This window comes from Odontomachus brunneus, unplaced genomic scaffold, assembly GCF_010583005.1.
Source record: "Odontomachus brunneus isolate Ranch 3 - 2012 unplaced genomic scaffold, Obru_v1 Obru_scaffold_038, whole genome shotgun sequence".
Taxonomy (NCBI): Eukaryota; Metazoa; Arthropoda; class Insecta; order Hymenoptera; family Formicidae; genus Odontomachus; species Odontomachus brunneus.
In genome coordinates, this window is record NW_022639488.1 from 1,685,628 (window position 1) to 1,707,949 (window position 22,322).

The 22,322-nt window shown below is 34.1% G+C and overlaps 1 protein-coding gene across 3 annotated transcripts in view; it reads left to right on the plus strand.

Moving 5' to 3' along the window:
- Positions 1-22,322, plus strand: part of LOC116843998 — a 186,596-nt gene that overhangs the window by 149,783 nt on the left and 14,491 nt on the right. For all 3 annotated transcript variants that reach the window (XM_032815032.1, XM_032815031.1, XM_032815030.1), the window contains 2 exons: positions 5,417-5,496; positions 21,864-22,108. In XM_032815032.1, coding sequence (XP_032670923.1) covers positions 5,455-5,496; positions 21,864-22,108 — 287 coding nt within the window. In that variant the 5' untranslated portion in view covers positions 5,417-5,454. The remainder of the gene's footprint in view (positions 1-5,416; positions 5,497-21,863; positions 22,109-22,322) is intronic.

Genomic DNA, 22,322 nt, shown 5'->3' on the forward strand with positions numbered 1-22,322 from the left:
GGGGGGGGGGGGGGGGGGCGGGGGGGGGGGGGGGGGGGGGGGGGGGGGGGGGGGGGGGGGGGGGGGGGGGGGGGGGGGAGAGCCGTGAAAAGCGACGAAACCGACAATATCGCGCGCGCTCATGGATTCATTAGCGACTCTTCGGCCGCTCGCCGAAGACGATGAACTGTCAAGTAGAACGGAAAAGAAAGACACGGTTATGGTCTTTTCACGGCCTAATATCGCGCGCGTAACATAAACGAGATGATATACGAGTGCGCCAGTATCGCTCTTGAACGCGACACTGTAACGTACGAGCGTTTCCAGTCAGTAAAACTTCAGCCAGTAAAACTTCTCTGGCACGCCTTTGGAGAGAGACGCGCTATCATAGAAATTCGCCCGCGGCGAGTTCCTGAATCGACGTTCTTCTTTTGTCGAGAGTAACGAGCTCCGACCGGAATCGCACGGAACGTGCTATTTTGCGTTTGACTGAAACCGTGGCGATTAACGACCGCGTATAAACGCCCAAACGACGTGTAAAACAAGGAATCGCCACGTTATACGTGCCGCGCGCGTCACACGCTCTCTCTCTCTCTCTCTCTCTCTCTCTCTCTCTCTCTCTCTCTCTCTCTCTCTCTGCCACATTGATATTTCCCATTCGTAACTACGACCCATCTTTATGTCCATTGCAATCGTGACTGCGATTACGCAGCGATGCGCCGCGATACTCTCGACAACGAAACACATTTAGCGATCCAATACTACGCCGCATGCCGCATCTGTCATCCGCGGATCAATTACGCGGACTACGGTGTGCGTCTTTATGCTGACGCACCGTTATAACAGCCGCAGTCCCTTTTGCGTGAGCTGCTCTAGATAAAGCGGCTGGACAGAAGTCATTGATATTAGGTTAGTTCGCAACTCTTTTTCTCTAAAATACACATGCCACTTTATCGACATTTTGGTGCTATATTCATTTGCAAATTTTATTGAACTCTCTTCAAGTATCAATATAGAAAATCTGTGGAAATATAATATACGAAATGTAAGTAAAAAATGAAATGTAAGTAATGAATGTAGTAAAAATTGCAACAAAATTTTTGTAATCTTGGGCCATACAGAATTATAATCCGAAATTGTTTACAAACGTTATGAATATCTGACTTTTTACAAAAGTCATAAAGTTATTATAATTATTGTTCTTTAATCGTATATCTGGTCGATCTTCAAATTTATTATATCTATGGTAATTTATAAACAATTTCAGTATAGTCCAGCTTTACAAAAAACACTGTGAGAAAATACATAATATGATTTTAATATAATTTTTGCTATAATTTATTCATTTTCCCCGCGTGTTATAGAGAAAATATAGATTTTTCCGCACAAATTCTCCTCAACTTTATTTTGTTTTTAAATAGTGCAAAAATAAATTATCAATAAAGTTTATGTTATTGAGGAATATTAGTAAATTTTATTTAATAATACATTTTTTATAAATTTTTGGTTTTACAAAATTTTTTTATTTTCTAAAATATAAATATAAATATGTAGCATATATGAAACAAAAGAATAATAAATTAAGACAGAATGTCGATATATGTTATATAAAGTTCTATAATCAGTTTTATTATAAAATGTTCTCCGTGTACATAATGTCTTATTATGATGCTACAAATGTTTACTAACTATCGTTTATCTTTCATTGTCGAGAATTAAAAAAACATTTATTTGAAATCTATTTAATATTATTTAATATTATTTATTAAAAGTATTTAATATATTTATTTAATATATTGTTTGTTAAAATTTAAATGTGCAAGTACATTATTAAGATGATTGAATATTAAATAATTCTTAAAAAATATATCCTATATATACAAGCTATTAAAAAAAACGGCTTAAAACTTACAAAGTAAATAGCACTCATTATAAAAAATGTTTTTCAAACACGGGTCAGAAAATCAACGTTTTGAAAGTTACAAATGTTTTTCGGATTTTTTTAGTAACAGTTATTTGTATGCGTCCATTGATCACATATGGTGAATGAACGAACGAATATCTTACTATATTAATACTTTAAGACTTACAGAAGAATGTTTACATGTCCTTTTTTAAAAATCTCTAGTCTTCTTCAAATCAACTTTATTTAAACACAATAATATTTACGTTATCATTTTGCTTTAGTACAATACTTTAGTATAGTCATTTATGATCAGTGATCGCACAGTGTTCAAGAAACACAATAGCAAGAATCCTTTCAATTACGTTGGTTTTTTATTTTAATCTAAGCAAAAAATAGCAGACATGCATATCATGTATGGTTTTGCTAATGGAAATATTTTAACTGCACGACGTCCTCATGCGAAAAGATGTCCAAATTGAAAAATTCTATAATACGAAAATATCAAGCATGTATAAGCATGTATGTAAATGGATAAAGAACATGTAAAACATTTCTATAGTAAAGATCAAATTAATAATAAACTAATGATATTGTAAAATACTCGTTTATTCACTGCACGTGATCAATAGAAGTACACAAATAATTGGCATCATCAAAACCGAAAAACATTTATAACTCTAGAAAAAATCCATGTTTACTAAACATTTTTTATTATAGTATAATAAGCACTATTTATAAGTTTTGGATCTTTTTTTAACACCCTGTATATATAATTATAATATATAATTATAATTTTTTTAACATCCTGTATATATAATTGTAATATATAAATTAACATATCTTAAATATATATATTTTTTAATAATAAATTATTAAGTTAAATACATAAATTATATAAATTTAGAATATATACTAAATTTTCTACTAAATATATACTCTGAATTAACTAATACTTCTAAATTAATTTAATCCTCAACCTGCAAAGTGGCAGAAAGCAACTCTAACATCAAAGAAAGATCATTTCTAACATCAAAAAACATTAGGTTTCGTTGCATCTTAGAATTTTTCGTTGTTACTTCAAGTTGATTAAATCTATAGAGCCAAAATTGCGAATTGCGATATTTCTATCTGGGAAATGCATATCATTCATATCAATTATACATTTGCTCAGTGTTTTTTTTATATCAAACTTAAATAAGGCAATCTTATTAGTGACTATATCACTAATAAGATCTTACCTCGTATGTGAAAATTAAAGTTATAGTTAAAATTAAAATGAAGATTAAAATTGAAGTTATAAAGTTAGTTTATAAGAGAAAGGACTTCTAAATCAATCTAATGAGGTGCCTAAACGCCAATTTCCCGGCGAATTTCTCAAGTCGCGGACATAGTCGCGCGTGAGAAACCTCTGGAACGTCAGTATTAATTCACGTTGATGTGTATAACGTCGTTACGGTTGTTACATCTGCGTTCCCAAGAGAGGCAGCCGGCCGTTAATGAGATTAAAAACGCGCGTGATGATAAAGTAACGTTCGTGGCTTTCGACTTTCGCGCGATATCGCGTCCGTTGCAATAATTATTGCCGTATCGGCGTGATACTATGCACAAATGGACGATGCGCGCGAATCGCATTAAGCGACGCGCTGTTAGACATTCATTGCATCCGTCATCTCCGGGTCGGTTACACGGGCTATACGTTAGGATTAGGCCATCTTTACGGAGACGTACCGTTATAACTATCAATATCCGTCAAGAGATTCCGTCGCGGCTAATCTCGAGGCTAATTTCAAGCGATAACAAACGTGCATACGTGGCGCCACGCGCGCCGAAGATGAATGAGAAATTAATATCAATTCGACATTGACTGTATCTATTCAACATGCACGTACAGAGAACTCCAACAAAAGAAATACGCCAGTATATAAAAACTTCCAAATATAACGTGTGAATAGTACTATTATCAAAAACAGATAAGAAATCGATTAAAGTTGCCAAGTAATGGATCCATTATTTCTTTCTTCCAATATTTCTTTCTTCGAGTAAAAAGTTTTAATAATGGCTATACAGAGAACTCCAAGATAAAAAAAATATACCAAGTACATAAAAATATGACGTGTGAATAATACTATCAAAAACAGATAAGAAATCGATTAAAGTCACCATGTAATTGATTCATCATTTCTTTCTTCAAGTAAAAAATGTTAATAATGACTATATAGAAGATTCTAACAAAAGTAAAAAAATACAAGTAAAAATACAAAAAAGTATATAAAAGTATGGCGTATGAATAATACTTATCAAAAACAGAGATAAAATCGGTCAAAATCGCCAAGTAGTTGATTCGTTACTTCTTCTTTCAGTAAAAAGTTTTAATATAATGACTATATATAGAACTCCAATAATATTTTTCATTTTTGGTTAAGATATTTCAGTTCGAACATGTCCACATATTTTTGCATCATAACTGTTGATTATTTTTCTTTTATCACCAACTCAGTTACATTGAATGTAATGGTAATAATTCATACATGTATTCACCGTGCATATTACTGTTTGCATTTGACTGAGTTACTAATTCTCCTCAGAATCAATTGTGAATTAGTCGATTAAAATTTTAGTTGACTAATAGTCGGCAAATCAATAACCACAATTAATCAGTTGTATATATTAAAAATGTGTTATTAAATATATTAAATATATCTATAAAATATATACTTGAATATATATAATATATTATATATATATATATATATATATATATATATATATATATATATTTGTAATATATAAAAATATATATTAATATATTAAATCTATTAATTATATATCAATTACATATTACTCAACTATATATAATTAATCAAATTTAATCAATCATATATATAATCACGCATAATTGATTGATGAAATTAATCATTAACCAGTGTATAATCAATCAAAGTTTGATTAATAATTAATTTTACAAATCAATTAAATTATACGCGATATATCACATATATGATAACTGATCAATTTGGATTATTAATTTGCCGATTATTTTAGTTAATTAAAATTTTAATCGATCAGTGTCTGACACTGAAATACACGCATGCATTGTCTATTATCCAATTAAGTGTGATCATTCTATTTTGATACCATATAAGCACACACGCGCGCGACATATCTCCGTTGTATCGTTTGTCCCAATTTTTTACAGGAAGCCGGTTACTATCTCTTTCTCTCTCTCCACAATTTCGCGCCGTAGCACGCCGCATATCCTGATTTCGCAGCCGGCTCGCGGACTCGACTTCGCGCATACTCGAAACTCCATAACCATGATTTCTCCCGGCAAATCAATTTTGCGCTCGAGACCTCCTTGGGACTCGAAGCGCAACTTGGCGGACGGCCGCCGGTTAATTTGCTCGCTAGACCATGGTGGTCGGATAAATTAAAATAGATCCGGCTTCGGTCGCATAGCAGCGTGCGCGTGCGCGCGCAGCTGACGCTGAAATTAACGCGGACTAATGGCGAGGTCAACGTTTGTCTTTGCAGGGCAGCGTGTTTCGTCGTGAGAGGCTGGGACCTCCAGGATGCCAGGGGTGTGGAAGTTGCTACGTATGCTGATCTACATGGTAAGTTAGTCACACGGTGACGACCGGCAAAGCGGACAGTTATACGAACAAGTGCGGGAGATGGCGGGGCGGCACACTCTCCACATAACTTCGGTGTTAGAACTTCTCAGACAATTGATTTTGCAATTGACTCTAAAAGGATGATAAAAACTTCCATTATTTTTATACCAGAAATGATCCTCTGGACTGTATAGACTTTTTTCTATATTAAGGGAATGTTAAAACTGAAAACTTTACCGACAAAATACTAATATTCATACTAACATTTTTCTACGAAATTTACGTCATATATTAGTTATACAAAATTACAAATGCTTTTACTCATTGAAAGTACATGCAAAAATAAATAGGAGCATTGCTCAATATAATACAAAAACGAAAAAGAAATTTTAAATGTAAAATCTCAACTGTCATCAAATATAAACGAAATGGGCGAAACGTTGATTAAACATTTCAGATGTAATAAATGTGCACTTCCTTCTGGCACCTAGCTCTTACAGGCCTATTTCGTTTATATTTAATTGCATATCGTAGAGTCTTTTAACTCTAATTTTTGTTTTCAATTGTCAGTTAGCGTATTTGTCTAATTCAAAAGTTGCGCAGTTTGTACATGTGTGGATGCTCCAAACAGAAAAATTTTTTATAACATTGCTATACTATGTAAATTCAAAAGCTTAAAATTTTCCGAAAAGTTTGCAGAAAGATTTCTATACATGTGTAGTTAGGTTTTCTGCTGAATATAGTAAAATAAAGCTACATACGTAAGTTCTGTATGTATGAGAAATATGAAATTGCATGATTATGTTAGGGCCGATTGTTTCAACCACTTAATAAGCTAAATCTCACAATTAAATCATATGTCTCTCTTCGTTTTTTTTTTTAATTAGATTATCAAGTAGCTTAGAGCTTAGTAGTATCAAGAGATTGGAACAATAGGCCCTCTCTTAGAGACAATCGTCATCGGGTTCGTCATCAACTCTAGCATCCTCTTAAAGTAAACATACAGTGTGTAACAAAAGTATCAGTACCCCTAAATAAATTTCCAGGATCGCATTTTCCGAGAAAATCATTCATACAAAAGTTGCATAGTTTTGACCTCGATGGTGACCTTGTCTTTGACCTCGAAGTCATTTTTCGAGGTCATTTCAAGGTCAACTTTTTTTTTTAATGTCGAGATAAATGTTTTGGACGAAAGTTGTAGGGTTTCGAACGGGGTATTCGTTGGTGACCTTGACTTCGACCTTTGACATATCTTGAGAAGTCAAGGTCAACTTTGAACTTTTAAACGGAAATAACCTCGAAAAATGACCTCTAGATCAAAGACAAGGTCACCATCTAATCGCTTGGTCAAAACCTTAAATCTTTTGTCTAAAACGTTTCTCACCAAGCTACCAGCATCGTGATTCATTACTATGCTCAAATAATGTGAGCTTGAAATGACCTTAAGAGGTCCCTTGGACCATGGGTCAAATACCTATCTGAATGTAAATTTTCCTGCTCTTTCCGATTCTGGAATAAAAAATGGGGTTTTTCATTTAAAAAAAAAGTTGACCTTGAAATGACCTCGAAAAATGACCTCGAGGTCAAAGACAAGATCACCATCGAATCACTAGGTCAAAACTATGCAACTTTTGTCTGAATGATTTTCTCGGAAAATGCGATCCTGGAAATTTATTTAGGGGTACTGATACTTTTGTTACACCCTGTATATTGAATATATGTATACATTCTATATGTTAGAAGTTAAAATATTCATGTTTATCAAAGTAATAGATTCAAGGTTAGATTCAGGATTAGATTCAAGGTTAGAATTAGGTCCAAGCATTGGTACTTTTCTCTTAACATTTCTAACTCCTCGTCGCAGCTATCTCGATTTATAACGTCAGAAGCGAGAAATATACACTAAAAATTTTTGCAAAATACATTGAAACAAAAAGATCCATAAAATGACACTCGTAATCGATCAGACAATTTGTAAAATAGCTCGTACACTTTGTTTCTGGTCTAACAATCAATAAAATGTAAAATGAATGTGACACACAAACTACCTTTTTAACCTACATTTCTTCATGATCTTGTTACGTTACAATTTTACAGTTACTTATTAGTTGTTGGAATAAAGGGAAAATATTCACACTATTTTACATATCTGCTCGATCGATTGCAAATGTAATTTTATGAATACATCTTATTTCAAAGTATTTTACCAAAACTTTTAGCGCATATTTTCTCACTTCTGACGTCATAAATCAAAATGGTCGCGATGAGGAAACAAGAAACTTGAATACTGCATTGTGGCGAATCTGTCTTGGTACCAGGGCAAGTTGCACGCAGGATAAAGGGTAGGAATCCTTGAAAAACATTTTATCATTTAAAATTATTTTATTTACTAAATAAAATATTTACATTATTACTATTTTATTTTTCGAAGGAGAAATACAAAGACATTCGATATAGCCAGAGAGAAAAAGAAAATAGCAACTTTTATTTTTTATTTATATTAGCATAATTTGGTCTCTTAAAATTGGATTATTGATCTCATTTTTAGTATTGTAAAAATTATTTATATATATTTTTTTCAAATTTATTTATTTATTTATATTTTTTTTAGTATTGTAAAAATTATATATATATATATATATATATATATATAATATATGTATATGTATATGATTCTTAGAAACGATTTAACTAACAAATTATACAACTAAATATCATATACAAATCTTCAGGTAAATATTAATTAGTTTACTCCATTTTTCTATACATATTCTATTTCATTATACATATTATAATTTCATTAATAAAAATTATTTTCATTACACCAAACAATATATCGTACAGTTACAGTAGATTTCATCCAAATAGCCAAGTTTACTTACTTAGAGAGTTTACTTACTTGGAGAATATTAACACAAAATTCATACAGTATATTCAAAAACGTTCTTGACTGTTTCTAAAACAGATTCTTCCCTCTTTCAATTAAAATATTCTTTCAATTTTTTAATCACACTCATGAAAAAGTACCTACGTTAAAAGGAACATTTTACGATTTCTTATCCACCGTTCCTTTTACAACAGATAATGTTTCTAAATCAGATTCTTCTCCCTTTTAATTGAAATATTCTTTCAATTTTTTAATCATAGTTATGGAAAAATACCTACGTTCTAAAAGGAACATTTTATGATTTCTTGTCCGCCGTTCCTCTTACAACGGATGATACACAAACCAAACGTACAACCAACATACCCCTTGAGCCAACTTCTGTCCCGTTCTCTCTTATCGATCGCGTGCGCACTACTACCTGCTGGCAAAGATCGACACGGCTGACTTGCAAATCAGTCCGTGTTACGTGATAGCGTAGAAACTATTCATCCACCGTCGAGCCGGCTCTCGAGTCGCGCGAATCGAAGATGAATGTAACACACTTTGACTGGCCCAAGAATATTCCTTCCCCGCGCGACCATCTCCCTCATTGTCCCGCTGGAGGTTAATAGTAAATAATTAAAGCGCGGCGCGTTCTTCGTCCGCGTCTATATCGCCTTGTTCGGCCTCGATTAGAAATGTTCATCAGCGAGCGAGCGAGGAGGATGCTATCGACGTCGGTAGATGAAACCGTCAGATTCGCCGTTTTAATAATCACGCCCGAGCAACGAACGAACAACGACACAGCGAGAGAAAGAGAGAGGGAAAGAACGCGGCGGCGTATCGACTACCACAGCGCGCACAGCCCGGTTACAGGACTCACACGGGACTCGTGACTTGCGTTTCGTCTTCTTCTAGCGGTTTCTTTTGTCGGTCAATTAGGCCCTAGAGCCGTGCACCGAGCGGTGATCGGCCGACCACCGCGGCCGCGTAGATTCCGATAATGGGCCGTAATTTCGAGTGTGTTTGGCCAATGGCGCGCCCGGTAGATATCCTATAATTAATGAATAACGGTCTTTTGCGCGTCCGGGCCGATACTCGGCCGATTACTCGCGCAATAGTCATTTGACCGCCTAATATAACCAGGACACTTCCGCGGGCCTTTTGCGGGCGGCGCGCGGCACATGACACAGAGGCTGCGTTCGCTTTGGGCGCTTATAAGCGCTCTGTAAGCGTTATTCTATCTTTATCGCTCGTTACATGCGTGAGAAAGATAGAATGACGCTTACAGCGTATAAGCCCAAAGCGAACACTTTGGCCGGAGAGGCCCCGTTGTCGGTGTGTCCCTCTTTTTCTTTCTCTGTATCCGCGGTGGCGACACTACGGCCAGCGGGAATTCGCGATTCCACCCGGATGACAATGCGAGACGCGGCGGGAGTCGCAACAGCTTGCAAGCGGATATTCGTGCCTACTCTAGGTACCGTTAACCGCGTCTCAAGACCCTCTTGCCCGTCTCGTCCGCGCTGTCGTCACCTTGTCGTTCCTTCTCCCGTTGCTTCTTCTCCGCGCGAGACCTATCCCGCCTATGAAGTACAGACCCATTTCTGCGAGCTTGCGAAATCGAAATTGTCGTATGTCCGTCTGCGAAGTTTTGCCGTGATTTTCAAACTGTGTGCAACTTACATAGCGGGCTGTGCGAACGCGGTCTGTGGAAAAAGCGATAAAATCGACTATGAGCGGCATAGAACCCTACACTGTAAAAACTGATGTGTTAAATTTAACACATTTCCATGTATCCCAAATCATACACTTTCATTTATGTGTAAATTTAACACAAAACAAACGTGTTAAAAAGTAACACGCATAATATAGAAAAAATTAACACAAAAATTTGACACTTGAATACCGTTGGAAATCACAGGAATCACAGGTTGTGTTAAATTGACATATTTAATATGTCAGACATAGATTATGTCAATTTAACATTTTTATTCCATCAAAACCATAGATTAATACTTCTCTCTAAATGTTAAAGTAACGTTTTATTTTAGTTAATTTAACATTATACATATGTCAATTTAACATAAACTGTGACTCTTGACGGTATTCAAGTGTTAAATTCTTGTGTTAATTATTTCCATATTATGCGTTTTACCATATTTGTCTTGTATTAAATTTACACATAAATGAAAGTGGATGATTTGGAACATACGAAATGTTAACACATCAGTTTTTATAGTGTAGATTTAAAGCGACATTGAGATTCGATACATCGAAAATTAGCATTTTATATAAGTGATGTATAAAGTTAATCTCAATGATTATCCTAAGTAGGAATACTCACCTCTCACGATTAGCTTGAATTAGCTTGACGTTACAAGTCTGCACGTAAAAAAATTCTTCATTCATGGTATACTAAAAATATATCTGACAAAAATATTATAACTTACTGAAACTTACTAATATAGCTATTAATAAGGTGACCAGACGCTCTGTTTTCTTAGGAATTACGGTTTCTCACCCTTTATTCCGGATTTTTCCAAACATTTCCCGAGACGCCGATTTGTCCCGGATTCGGCCAAACTGTCCCGGTTTATCCCGGCTCAAAGGATTTTTTAAATGTTTTTGATAAAAAAAAGAACCTTCTCAGGAAAATCCTTATAGCTCTGATAAATACAATAACTTTACTTTTTCTTCTTAATTTTAAGTAAAAATAACAAGTTTTATCTTAGCAATAGTTTCTATTCTTACTATTTGTAATAAGCCTTCATTGTTGCTAAATTATTTTTATATATCTATAAATAAAATATTATTTCATATACATATGTATACATATATAATTTTCAGTGATCTCTCTTTCCCCTTTGTTGAAACAGCTTGAAATGTCGAATTTTAAAATGTTTTATCGTTTTCGTCACATACTAAGCGTCGCTCCAATTTATTTTGGCACAAAATGTTCCTTTTAGAACGTAGGTATTTTTCCATAACTATGATTAAAAAATTGAAAGAATATTTCAATTAAAAGGGAGAAGAATCTGATTTAGAAACATTATCTGTTGTAAGAGGAACGGTGGATAAGAAATCGTAAAATGTTCCTTAACATATTCATAGTGTAAAAACATTTATTATTTTGTGCAACCAATACGACGTAAACTTTACGACGTAGAGAAAAATCAGAATTTTGTTGATAAAATTTTTGTACGTGTGGCATTCTCTCTTATGATAAACTTAAGAAGATTTTATATACATTGAAAAAAAGATCTAAAAAGTAAGAAATATTTATTCGGTAGATATTCATAACTATTATATTTACTTAAATCTTAAATTCTTCTGCTAAATAGAATAAACTACAGTTTTCATTAAAAAACAATACACACGTTGTTTTAAGGAAATATATTTCTCTTAAAAATATTTCTCAACTTAAAAAAGTTGTTTTTTAATATAAAAGTGTATATATATATATATATATATATATATATATATATAAATACAAGTAAATATATTATTAGTAAATATATTATTAGTACCCATCAAATATTTCTTATTTTTTAGATATTTTTTTTTCCAGTGTATATACACGGAGAAAGTAAGTTTTCTTTTTTATATAAATTCTTTTAAATTTTACTATGTTTCTAATAGTACAGGAATAGACTAGTCTATCTTGTTAAAAACATAGTACATTATTTAATAATACACCTCAATTTATAAAATATAAATAACATATGAAATGAAAAGGTAAAAATTACTGAAAATGTCAATCTATTCCTTCGTTAAAGTATGTCTTAAAGATTCGTATCCTCTATCCTGCACGCAACTTGTCCCAGTTTCAAGACAGATTCGCCACAACGCATCATTTAAGGCCTCTAGCTCCTCGTCTCAGTCATCTTGATTTATGATGTCAGAAGCGAGAAAACATACGCTAAGAGTTCTTACAAAATACGTAGAAAAAGATGTATCCATAAAATAGCACTTGCAATCAATCGAGCAGATGCGTAAAATTCCAAAATTTTTACTATAAAATTTTCCCCGTGATTTTCTTTCTCATATATTAGGTGTACACAGAAGTTTTAGGCCTTTTTCACAAGTTGTCAATTTTTTCATAACATAACAATTATTATGACCAAATCATGATATTTAGCGTTTCACGGATTCGGTGCCAACTCAAAAATGCGAAAAGACCGAAATAATTTGAGTTTTAAATAATTATACTGAGGAAAGCACTAAAACTTTTGCACACACCTAACATAAAACCTTATTATATATGAAATCCTATTATGTATAAAGAAAAAAAATACCGCCCTACCTCGCTGCAACGTCAACGTCAACGTCACGCCGGCTGATACGCGACCGCGACTCATTGTTGAGTCGGATTTTTCAGCCAGGGGGGATTTGAACGCAACGGCTTAAGTAATAAGCTTAACGCGGATTCTCTGTCAGTGGTTATACGAGTATAATAGGGGTCTCCAAGGGGGTTAAGGAAGGTCAGTGAAATCGGTCGTAAGCTTCTTCTATTCGTGCCGGCCCCGATCCTACGTCTGCTCCGTCGGCACACGCGAGCACGCCGCGGCCGCACACCGAGACGGCTATTTCCGCGTGTCACGAGAGAGAAGCACAATCGACTACCCGCAGACGGGCATTAGCATTCGAACGCCACCGGTGCCGCGCGCGCGCGCGGCCGCACGATGGGAAACTCACCTACCGATATGCCTCACGTTCGAATAACAGCGGAATGCCGATACGTACGAGGTCGTAACGAAGTCCCGAGAAGTCGTAAACCCCGTCCTTCGCGTGATCGCTACTTCCTGCGCCGTACAGTATGAATATCATTTGCATTTTCTACAGCGACCGATTGACAAAGATTAACCCATTAACGCCCAAATGTGCTGGAATTTTACGTTGATTTGAGCCATTTATTTTATTACGGAAATGAGGTCTATTGTTTATAAAGAGTACCAATTTCGATGTCGCTCTATCGAATAGCGTTGAGAAAATTTTTAAAAAATTGCAATTTATACAAAATTTTTGCAAAATAAAATTTTAAAAACTCATGTTTTTAGGGCTAATTTTTTCTCCTTCCACTATTTTCTTCATAAAAGTGTGTTAGTATCGTTCGGAAAAGTGTCTAAAACGTGTTCCCGATACTTTAACTTAAAAAATATGCCATGTGTATTTTTTAATAAACAACAAATATGGCGGTACTAAAATGGCGATCGATTTGAAGCGTTTAATTCGAATTTTTGTTTATATTTGATATCGAAATTATTTTACTATGTAATTATTATATAATTTTGTAGTAATATTGACGCTAAAACAATTTCAATACCAAATATAAACGAAAATTCGAATTAAACGCTTCAAACGGACCGCCATTTTAGTACAGCCATGTTTTTTAAAAAAAATACCCATGGCATATTTTTTAAGTTAAAATGTCGGGAACACATTTTAAATACTTTCCCGAACGATACTAACATATTTTTATAGAAAAAATAGCGAAAGAAGAAAAAATTAGCCCTAAAAACATGCGTTTTTTATTTTATTTTGCAAAAATTTTGCATAAATTGCGATTTTTTTTTTTAATTTTCTCAACGCTATTCGATAGAGCGACATCGAAATTGGTAGGAATGTTACTCTTTATAAACAACAGATCTTATTTTCGTAGTAAAATAAATGGCTCAAATCAACGTAAAATTTCAGCACATTTAGGCGTTAATGGACGTTAATGGGCGTTAATTGGGCGTAAATTATCAAAGGTTCTATTGATATTCAGTTAAAATTAGCAAACTGATAAGAATCTGCGCACAAAAATATATATACTGTATTCAAGCAAATGTAAGTTGTTCTAAATATTTGATAAATTTATGTATCCGCAGATATCTATCACAAGTTCATTGTAAGAATTAAATTCAAAATGCATCCCGAATCCATGTAAATTTAGCATTTTAATCAAAAACATTGAATTAACATTACGAATATATGTAAAGGCTTTTCGTAGAAACAATCTGAAATAAAGAGAGTACGGTCTATAAGAGCCTAATCACGGTTCTTTGTTGCGACTGCCACATAGAATTATTCACAAAAAGATCGTTTGAAACAAAGAATTTATTCATTATTTATTTCAATCTTTATTTTAAACGTATACGGTGAACTACGTTCCTTGTTCAAATCGTCATTTATTATTATTTATTAAGACGGCATTAAATTCTTCTTTTCCCATTCCCTTGTATTGCGAAAAATTTAAAAATTCAGTTTACCTACTATATAGCATCAAATCAACGTTTTCTTCGATAAAGATTTATATATTCTTGTAAAGAAATTAAATTCTTCCTTTTCACCGTAAGCATATACAGAAAAAACACATATTACATTCAAGAGAATGTTTCAAATATTTTATGAGTTTGTTCATTCATCAATTTATCGTAAGTCCATCATAAACGTCAAATTTATTCAAAATACATTCTGAATCCTAGAAAATTTAACATTTTAATCAAGAATATTAAATTAAAACAAAAAGTCGGTTTGCTTACTACATAAAGTTGAATCAACTTATTTCACTAAAATTTTAAAATCTTAACTATAAAATTTCATAATTATACAGAGAATAAATTCTTCTTTTGAAATAATAAGCTTTAGTCAAATTTAATGTACATCTTAAGACTATTATCCACAGAAAATTTTTATTGAAATTTTATTGAAATTTTTTATTGAAATTTTATTGAAATTTTTTATTGAAAATAAGTATTATTTAAAAAAGAGAGAAGGAAAGTAAATTGTGTAATCGCTTTTCTTTTAGAATAATATTTTCTTTCAGAATAATATTTTTCTGTCTATATGTGTGTGTGCACAAGTGTTTAGTGCGATATAAAAAAAACAACCGTACACTGAAAGAATGTAACCTTTTTTTCATATAAATATTTCCTATTCTACCATATTTTCTAGTAATGCAAAAATAAACTGTTAGTAGAATTTATCTTGTTTAGAAATAAATGTTTTATTAGTCGATTTAAATTCCTAAGATATAAATAGCACATATGAAACGGAAAGATAATGAATTTAAGTAAAATGTTGATATGTTTCTCAATTATAAAATAGTAATTTTTGCTCCCCATAAAATTCTCTCCAGATACCGATAAATCGACATATTATGTCTTCAATCTAAAAATTTATATAAATTCCAATTCACAATAAAACAAAATATATGTCAGTTTATTCATATGCATACAGTTAGTTTTTATTTCATATTGCTTACGGGCTCTCGTTAGTTCTTTTTTTGCCAATTTCAATTAAGTTCAACTAACCCTCCCCTTCTCACACTTTTAAAACATTAATGAATCATCCTAACACAATACACAGTTAGAAATCTTGCATACAAATGTTAAAATTTTCATGTTATCCATTTTTACTATTATTTTAATGTAAAGTTAACTGATATATTATTATTTTTGCGATATCTTAATGTGTTATATTAATATCAGTTTAATAACTTAATGTTTTTTGTATATCACTTAAAATTGGAATATTATTTTGAATTATTTTAACACAATTATTTTAAAAAATAACATTTCTTAAAAAAACTTTAATATTAACGATGAAAAAGCTAGTCTTTAAATCATTGTAAATTTTGACATATAACATATTTTGTTAAAAAAAAGTTTCTATCGATTAAGTTAAAGTCATTAATATAATATGTTAATATAACATGAAAAATAAATGATAACGCGTTCACCTTTGTATGTTCACATTATATGAACAAAAATGTCCCATCGGCATTCTTTATGAGTTATTTATTATTAACTACTCTTCCGTGTATTTTCTTTTTTACTTTATGATATTTTTACAAATGAAGCTTGAAGTCAAAATAATAAACATGAACGTGAGAAAAAATCGGTAATTAATTAAAATTCGTAATTAATCGATAAGTAACACACCACGAAAGAGTTATTTTTACATAAAATTTAGAGCGGCACAAAATTTAGACTTTCTAGGACATATAAAAACTGTTAAAATTAGCTAACAGAAATATTTGAAAGGCCTATAAGGAGCCAAGCACGGATGTCTTAGTGCCATTAGATATTAATATTGTTTTAATAATATTAATATGATAGTGGGAGGATAATATGTCCAGCAATACTTGGCTCCTTATAGGTCTTTCAAATATTTCTCTTAGTTAGACAAAAGGAGCTTTCTATAATTTCGGTTAAAATTAACATTTTATTTTTTACTGTGCACTATGTGTGTGTGCGACATACGGGTGCATTCTCGCGACCGGACGCTGAGTGGCAGTCTCGACACCTCGGCGAGCATCGGACTCGCAGGGGTAGAGCCGAGTCAACGATCGGCGTATCGATACACGTCGCGATGCCGCTTCGCCGCGCCGCGACTTGGCAAAAAGAGTACGCGCGTCCGCCAGGTGCGTAATCATTTCTAATGAAACGTTGTCATTTAACAGTGCGATTGTAAGAGCGTAGAAACGTGTTTTCACTAGCGCGAAAAACGGCGACCGTTAATGCAGCGGTAAAGACGCCTCTCCCGTTACGGCGCGGAATACACAGGGAACACCTTGTCTTGCTCCGCGCGCTCGCTCGCTCGCTCGCATGTTCGCATGTGCGCGAATACCGTCGTCACGGATTTCGTACAGCCGCGAGCCAATAAATATACAGCGTGCGTGTAGCATCCCCTAGTTTCTGGAAACATTCGGCACGCCCGATGCGCGCCGGCGACTATCGACGGATTCGCGATTACCCGCCCGCGGCGCGTTGCACTTATACATACCCCGACGATATTTTCCATACATTCTCTTCGCATTCGCGGCTCGCACTTTTGTCCTACAGCCTAACGTGACTGCGATCTCGGCTCTTGCTCGGATAGATTGTCACGACGTGAGACGATCGAAGGAAACCTGACGAATTTTTTTTAATTATATTTACGAAGTAAATGTACTGTATTGAATCAATCATTATATTTGCGTCATATCTTAGTGTAAATTTTTTTTATTATATTGTGTGATAAATTTACTAAAGATTACTCTCAAATTTTCATATTACATTTTATATATGACATGTTGTTTCAAATAAATTTTAACACTACTCTCTCTACACAAGAGAAAAATTTTTTTTCATTATATGGATTAAATTATGTAATCTACATAGTATTTTTCACGCTAAGTTAAAAAAACGAGTAGATTTTTTTCCATCACCCAAGGTTTCGTGGTGATGTGATTTTTAAGTTTCAAGAAAATTCCATTTCTTCATGTGTATAAACATGGTTTACCTAATTTAAAATGTAGAAGTAATGATTTTCTACTATATTTGGCCTGTGTGGTACGCTTTTAAAAATATAAAATATATTCGTCTTTATTATATCTTGTGCCTAATTGGAAAAAGATCGCGTAAAAGGAAAAAAATTGTTAATCTAAATGGCTTTTTAGAAACAAATATGTTACTTAAAGGGTTGCTGGATACTGACATAATGCAGTTTTAATATTTTGCACTGTTTTTGTTTATTTGGCTATACAGAATTACAAATAATTGTACAAGGTGAAAACACAAATGTCACATATAATGTATGGAAAATTACCCCATGCTATATATCAGAAACAAGAAGAAATTAGTAAATAAAAAGATTTTTTTTCGTTTATATAATATGAGGTACATCGTTTTTTTATATAATATGAGGTATGTCGTTTTTTTATATAATATGAGGTACGTACGTTTTATATAATATAAGGTCGATATATTTATTGACATTTAAACTTTTATTTTATTTAAACATTTGTAATTCTATATAATCAAATAAATAAACAACGCAAAATACGAGGCTGTATTGTGTCAACATATAGCACTCTTTTGAATGGAAAAGTTTCCTTTGTAATGGAAAATAGTTCCCTTTTTATGGAAAATATTTAATACTGATAGAATAAAAGCGGTCTAAAAACATCTAAAAATTTAGTATTAAACCAAATTGTGAATTTTGCACGCGCGTGGGAATGTCCCATACACAATATATTAAATCTCAGGTGCCTGTCACAAAAAACTGAAAATTATAAAGAAATTCTGAGCTCATTTTCGCATTCTATACATAAAAATACAAGTAAGAAAAAGTAAGAAAAACAGCAGAAATTCTATGTGACAAATTGCCTATTGACCAGTGTAATTACTTCCGCATTTCTTTTGTATCTCTATTTCGTTATTTTACGTGACATAAATGTCATATGAGAGAGAGAAAGAGCCCCACTCATAAGAGATACAACCTTGGCATATCGCCAAGGTTGATAAGATTGATAAAGCTGCTGCCAGATTATCTTATCCCTGTCTATCTGGATCGACTACGAGATCAACGAGGAACGTTCCCAGCCAGACAGACACGTGCGCTCATGTCGCGTGCGGCTGTTAGCGGCTCATATCGCCGTAATGAATGATCACAGCGTCGTGTTATTAAAGCAATAAATAGCGAAGAAGTAATAGCAAATTTAATTATCGTGGCCGAGCGGTTGATATCGCGATGAAAACCAGTCGAGCCAGCTGAGAACACCGCAAGAACACCTCCGAGCGACACTCGTCGTCGTTGCTTCTCAGTCGTTGCAGTCATACGCTGTGCATCGAGCCGCGCAACACGCGACTAGGATCTAACAGCATCTGCGCGTCACACAATCGACCGCGGATACCTCGATGCAGGAAGTTCAAGCGAGGGTACCGAGGTGGAAGCCGGCGTGTATGCGGCGTTGATTAATTTCCCGACGGACGCACGTCGCGCGATCGCCAAGACGGTCCCGGTTTGTCGTGCGGCTCGTGCCGCGATTACCTCGGCGAGAGAGCGCGCCGGCATTAGCCGGCAGAGGCGACGGCGGCGGGAGCTGTACGCACGCGAGATCGTCAGTTTCCGATTGAGCGTGAGGGGGTATTTATGGCTAAATCGTATGGATTATCCCGGTTCTCTAATGGGCGGGCAGAGCGAAAACGCACCGGCACTTAGGTTTTCATTACAGCCCCCGTGGAGAGAAAACCTCCCTCTCTATCTCTTTCTCTCTCTCTAGACGCGCTTTACACGCGCAAAAAAGAGTACTCGATGCGAATATACGGTAATAAAGTTGATTTATAGCTAATGATTCCCGACGCGGGGATATTAAGGACGGATGTTTCAATTACGCCGACTCGGCTGCTTATTTCTCGGAGTAATTCGCCGCGACGGTGCCGCGCGAAAATAACGATCGGTATTTATGGCCGCTCCGATTATCGGCAATCATACTCGCCGGCGTTTCTTTCCCTTGCGCGAATACCGCTGATAATTGTGAGTGCGCGCCCCGGACGATCGTAGCCGTCATTTTACTGCGAACTATGATCTGCGCAATCACATCCAGGTAGACTTTCATGATCACCACCACATAAGACGATCGATGATGAGAACTCTACAATTTTTTTATTGTATCAGTGAAAGAGATAAATGTATTGAATTAATCATTAAATTTATATGATCCAGGATTAAATTTATATGTTCCAATCTTTTGGTAAACTAACAATTAAGTCATATGTTTATCTGTATCTAATTTGAAGGAGAAGCAAAGACAAACATATGAGTTAACTCATTAGTTAGTGTTTCAAAAGGTTGAAAAAATCAATCTCCAATAATGTAAATGTTTTGTTATAATCACAGTTTTCATTTGTTTTTTAAATACTCTTGTTTATTTCATGTGAATCAAATTACATAATTTTATATATAATTTGTTTTATTAGATTAAACTATGTTGCTTTGATGGAAGAAAATAGAGTTATTTGAAAAAAATAAAATTTGATTTTTAACCAAATAATATGTTTTATTTCGTTATATTTTATTTTGTTAAATTAGATCATGTTATTTGACTGAAAAAAATTATTTTAACTGCTTTCTTTTTTTACTCTAATTTCAAGCTATATTATTGTTTTGACTATAATATTTAAACATCTAAGAGCAATCATGACATCACCAATTTACTAATGTATGTTCTGTCAATATCGTTATATATATCGACTTTTGTCGTATTGTATTCGACGATTATCAGTACGTATGGCATGGGAAAGTATTTTGTACGTTAATACATAAAGATGCATTATAAGTATATCGCCTAAGCTGATTGATATTGCTAATTTTTATATAAGAAAAAGGTTTCTTTGGATTCAAAATTCCTATTTGTTTGATTTGTTTGACTCAAACGATATAATTTTATATCAAATATCACACATTAAAATATACATTAAAGAAAACTTCAGATTTCCTAAAATTATTTAAAGAATTATTGACCTTTCTTAATAAAATTGAACCTTCTTAATAAAATAAGAAAATTAAGTAAAACTACTTTCTTCTTTGAATCAAATAATAAATGATTTAAACCAAAAAATAAAATTACTTGAAAAGCCAAACAATCTTATTTGTTGAATCAAAAATTGATTTATGTGAATTATTTATCAATAGAGATACAAATTTCCTTGAATTTCATAAAATTTATCAGGAATTAAAAAAAAAAGGGTTAATGAGAGTTCAGCAAAAATGTTTTAGTGCAATAAAACCAGCGCAATAATTAGTGGATGTCCTTCATGAGGGAAAATTTATAAATTTATTAAAAATTACAAAAAATTAAACGCATCAGTGATATAGTGATGTAGTGATTGATAAATATAGTCACTGAGGAGGATCTGCGAAGAAGACCAAAATGCGTTTGATTCTTTGTATTTTTTTATAAATTTATAAATTTCCTCTCATGAAGGACATCCACTAATTATTACGTTAATTTTACTGCACTAAAACATCTGTGCTGAACTCTCATTAGTCTTTTTTTTAATTCCTGATTAGTTTCAAAAGAGTTCTTTTAGTTTATTTTCAATTCATAAGATTTATTTAAAAAATCAAAAGGAATCTCTGCGTATTGATGCAGCTACAAATATATACTAAAAGTTTCACTTAGATTTTTACATTACATTTTGTGTTACATTTTATGTATTTTACATACTTGAAATTTGTTTTAAGCAAATTTTGAACATTCTTCCCGTATTGCTTTCATATTTTCACTTTGTTATTCTATATAATAAATATGAGTGTCATGGACTACTTATAAGGAATTAAATCTTTACAAATCGACTAGCAAAGTTGCTGCCAAATCTATACACTATTTATTTACTGTCTATTTGGACTCGGTCACATTGCTTCCGGATACGGCGATTTTACCGCGTGTACTGACCCAATGACCAGCGACCCCTCGCTTCAATCCGTGTCCGAAAGAGATTCGCTCACGCCGCACGCCTAGTCATGTCGGCAACTGATTATTATCACTGTACATGCGTAACTCCGAAGCCGGGAGCCTCATAAACACGTACGTGCGTGTCGGACAATGAGGCAGGAAACGACGGAACGGCGGAAAAACAGCGGTTTAAAGAGGTACGCAGAGAGAGGGCAAGGTGGAGGACGAGGAGAGTAGGGGAATGAAGGTCATGAGTTCAAAGGAGATATGTACGTTATGTATTCTTTAAACGCACAGGTGGTTGGCCTGAGGAGCGTCAGTAGCAACAGCGACATTTGGCCGCTGGAGAGACCAGAGGGCATGCCAGCCATTCAATCCTTGGAAGTGATGTGCGGAAAAGACCACATGGACGTCCACCTCTCGTTCTCGCAACCCTTCGAGGGCATCGTCTCTTCCAAGGGTCAGCACGCGGACCCACGATGCGTCTACGTGCCACCATCCACCGGCCAGACGTTCTTCTCTTTCCGGATAGCCTACGCCATGTAAGCCATAATGTTTCTGCGTTTGAACAGGAAAAGAAAGAGAAGAAGTATAACGATACTTCCGTACATGTAATAGTGGTATCGTTTGAGCCGAGCGTGACTCTATCGTCGAGAGAATCTCACCAGTCGAGTTGTCTGTCTGTCTGTCTCTGTCTCTGTCTCTCTCTCTCTCTCTCTCTCTCTCTCTCTCTCTCTCTCTCTCTCTCTCTCTCTC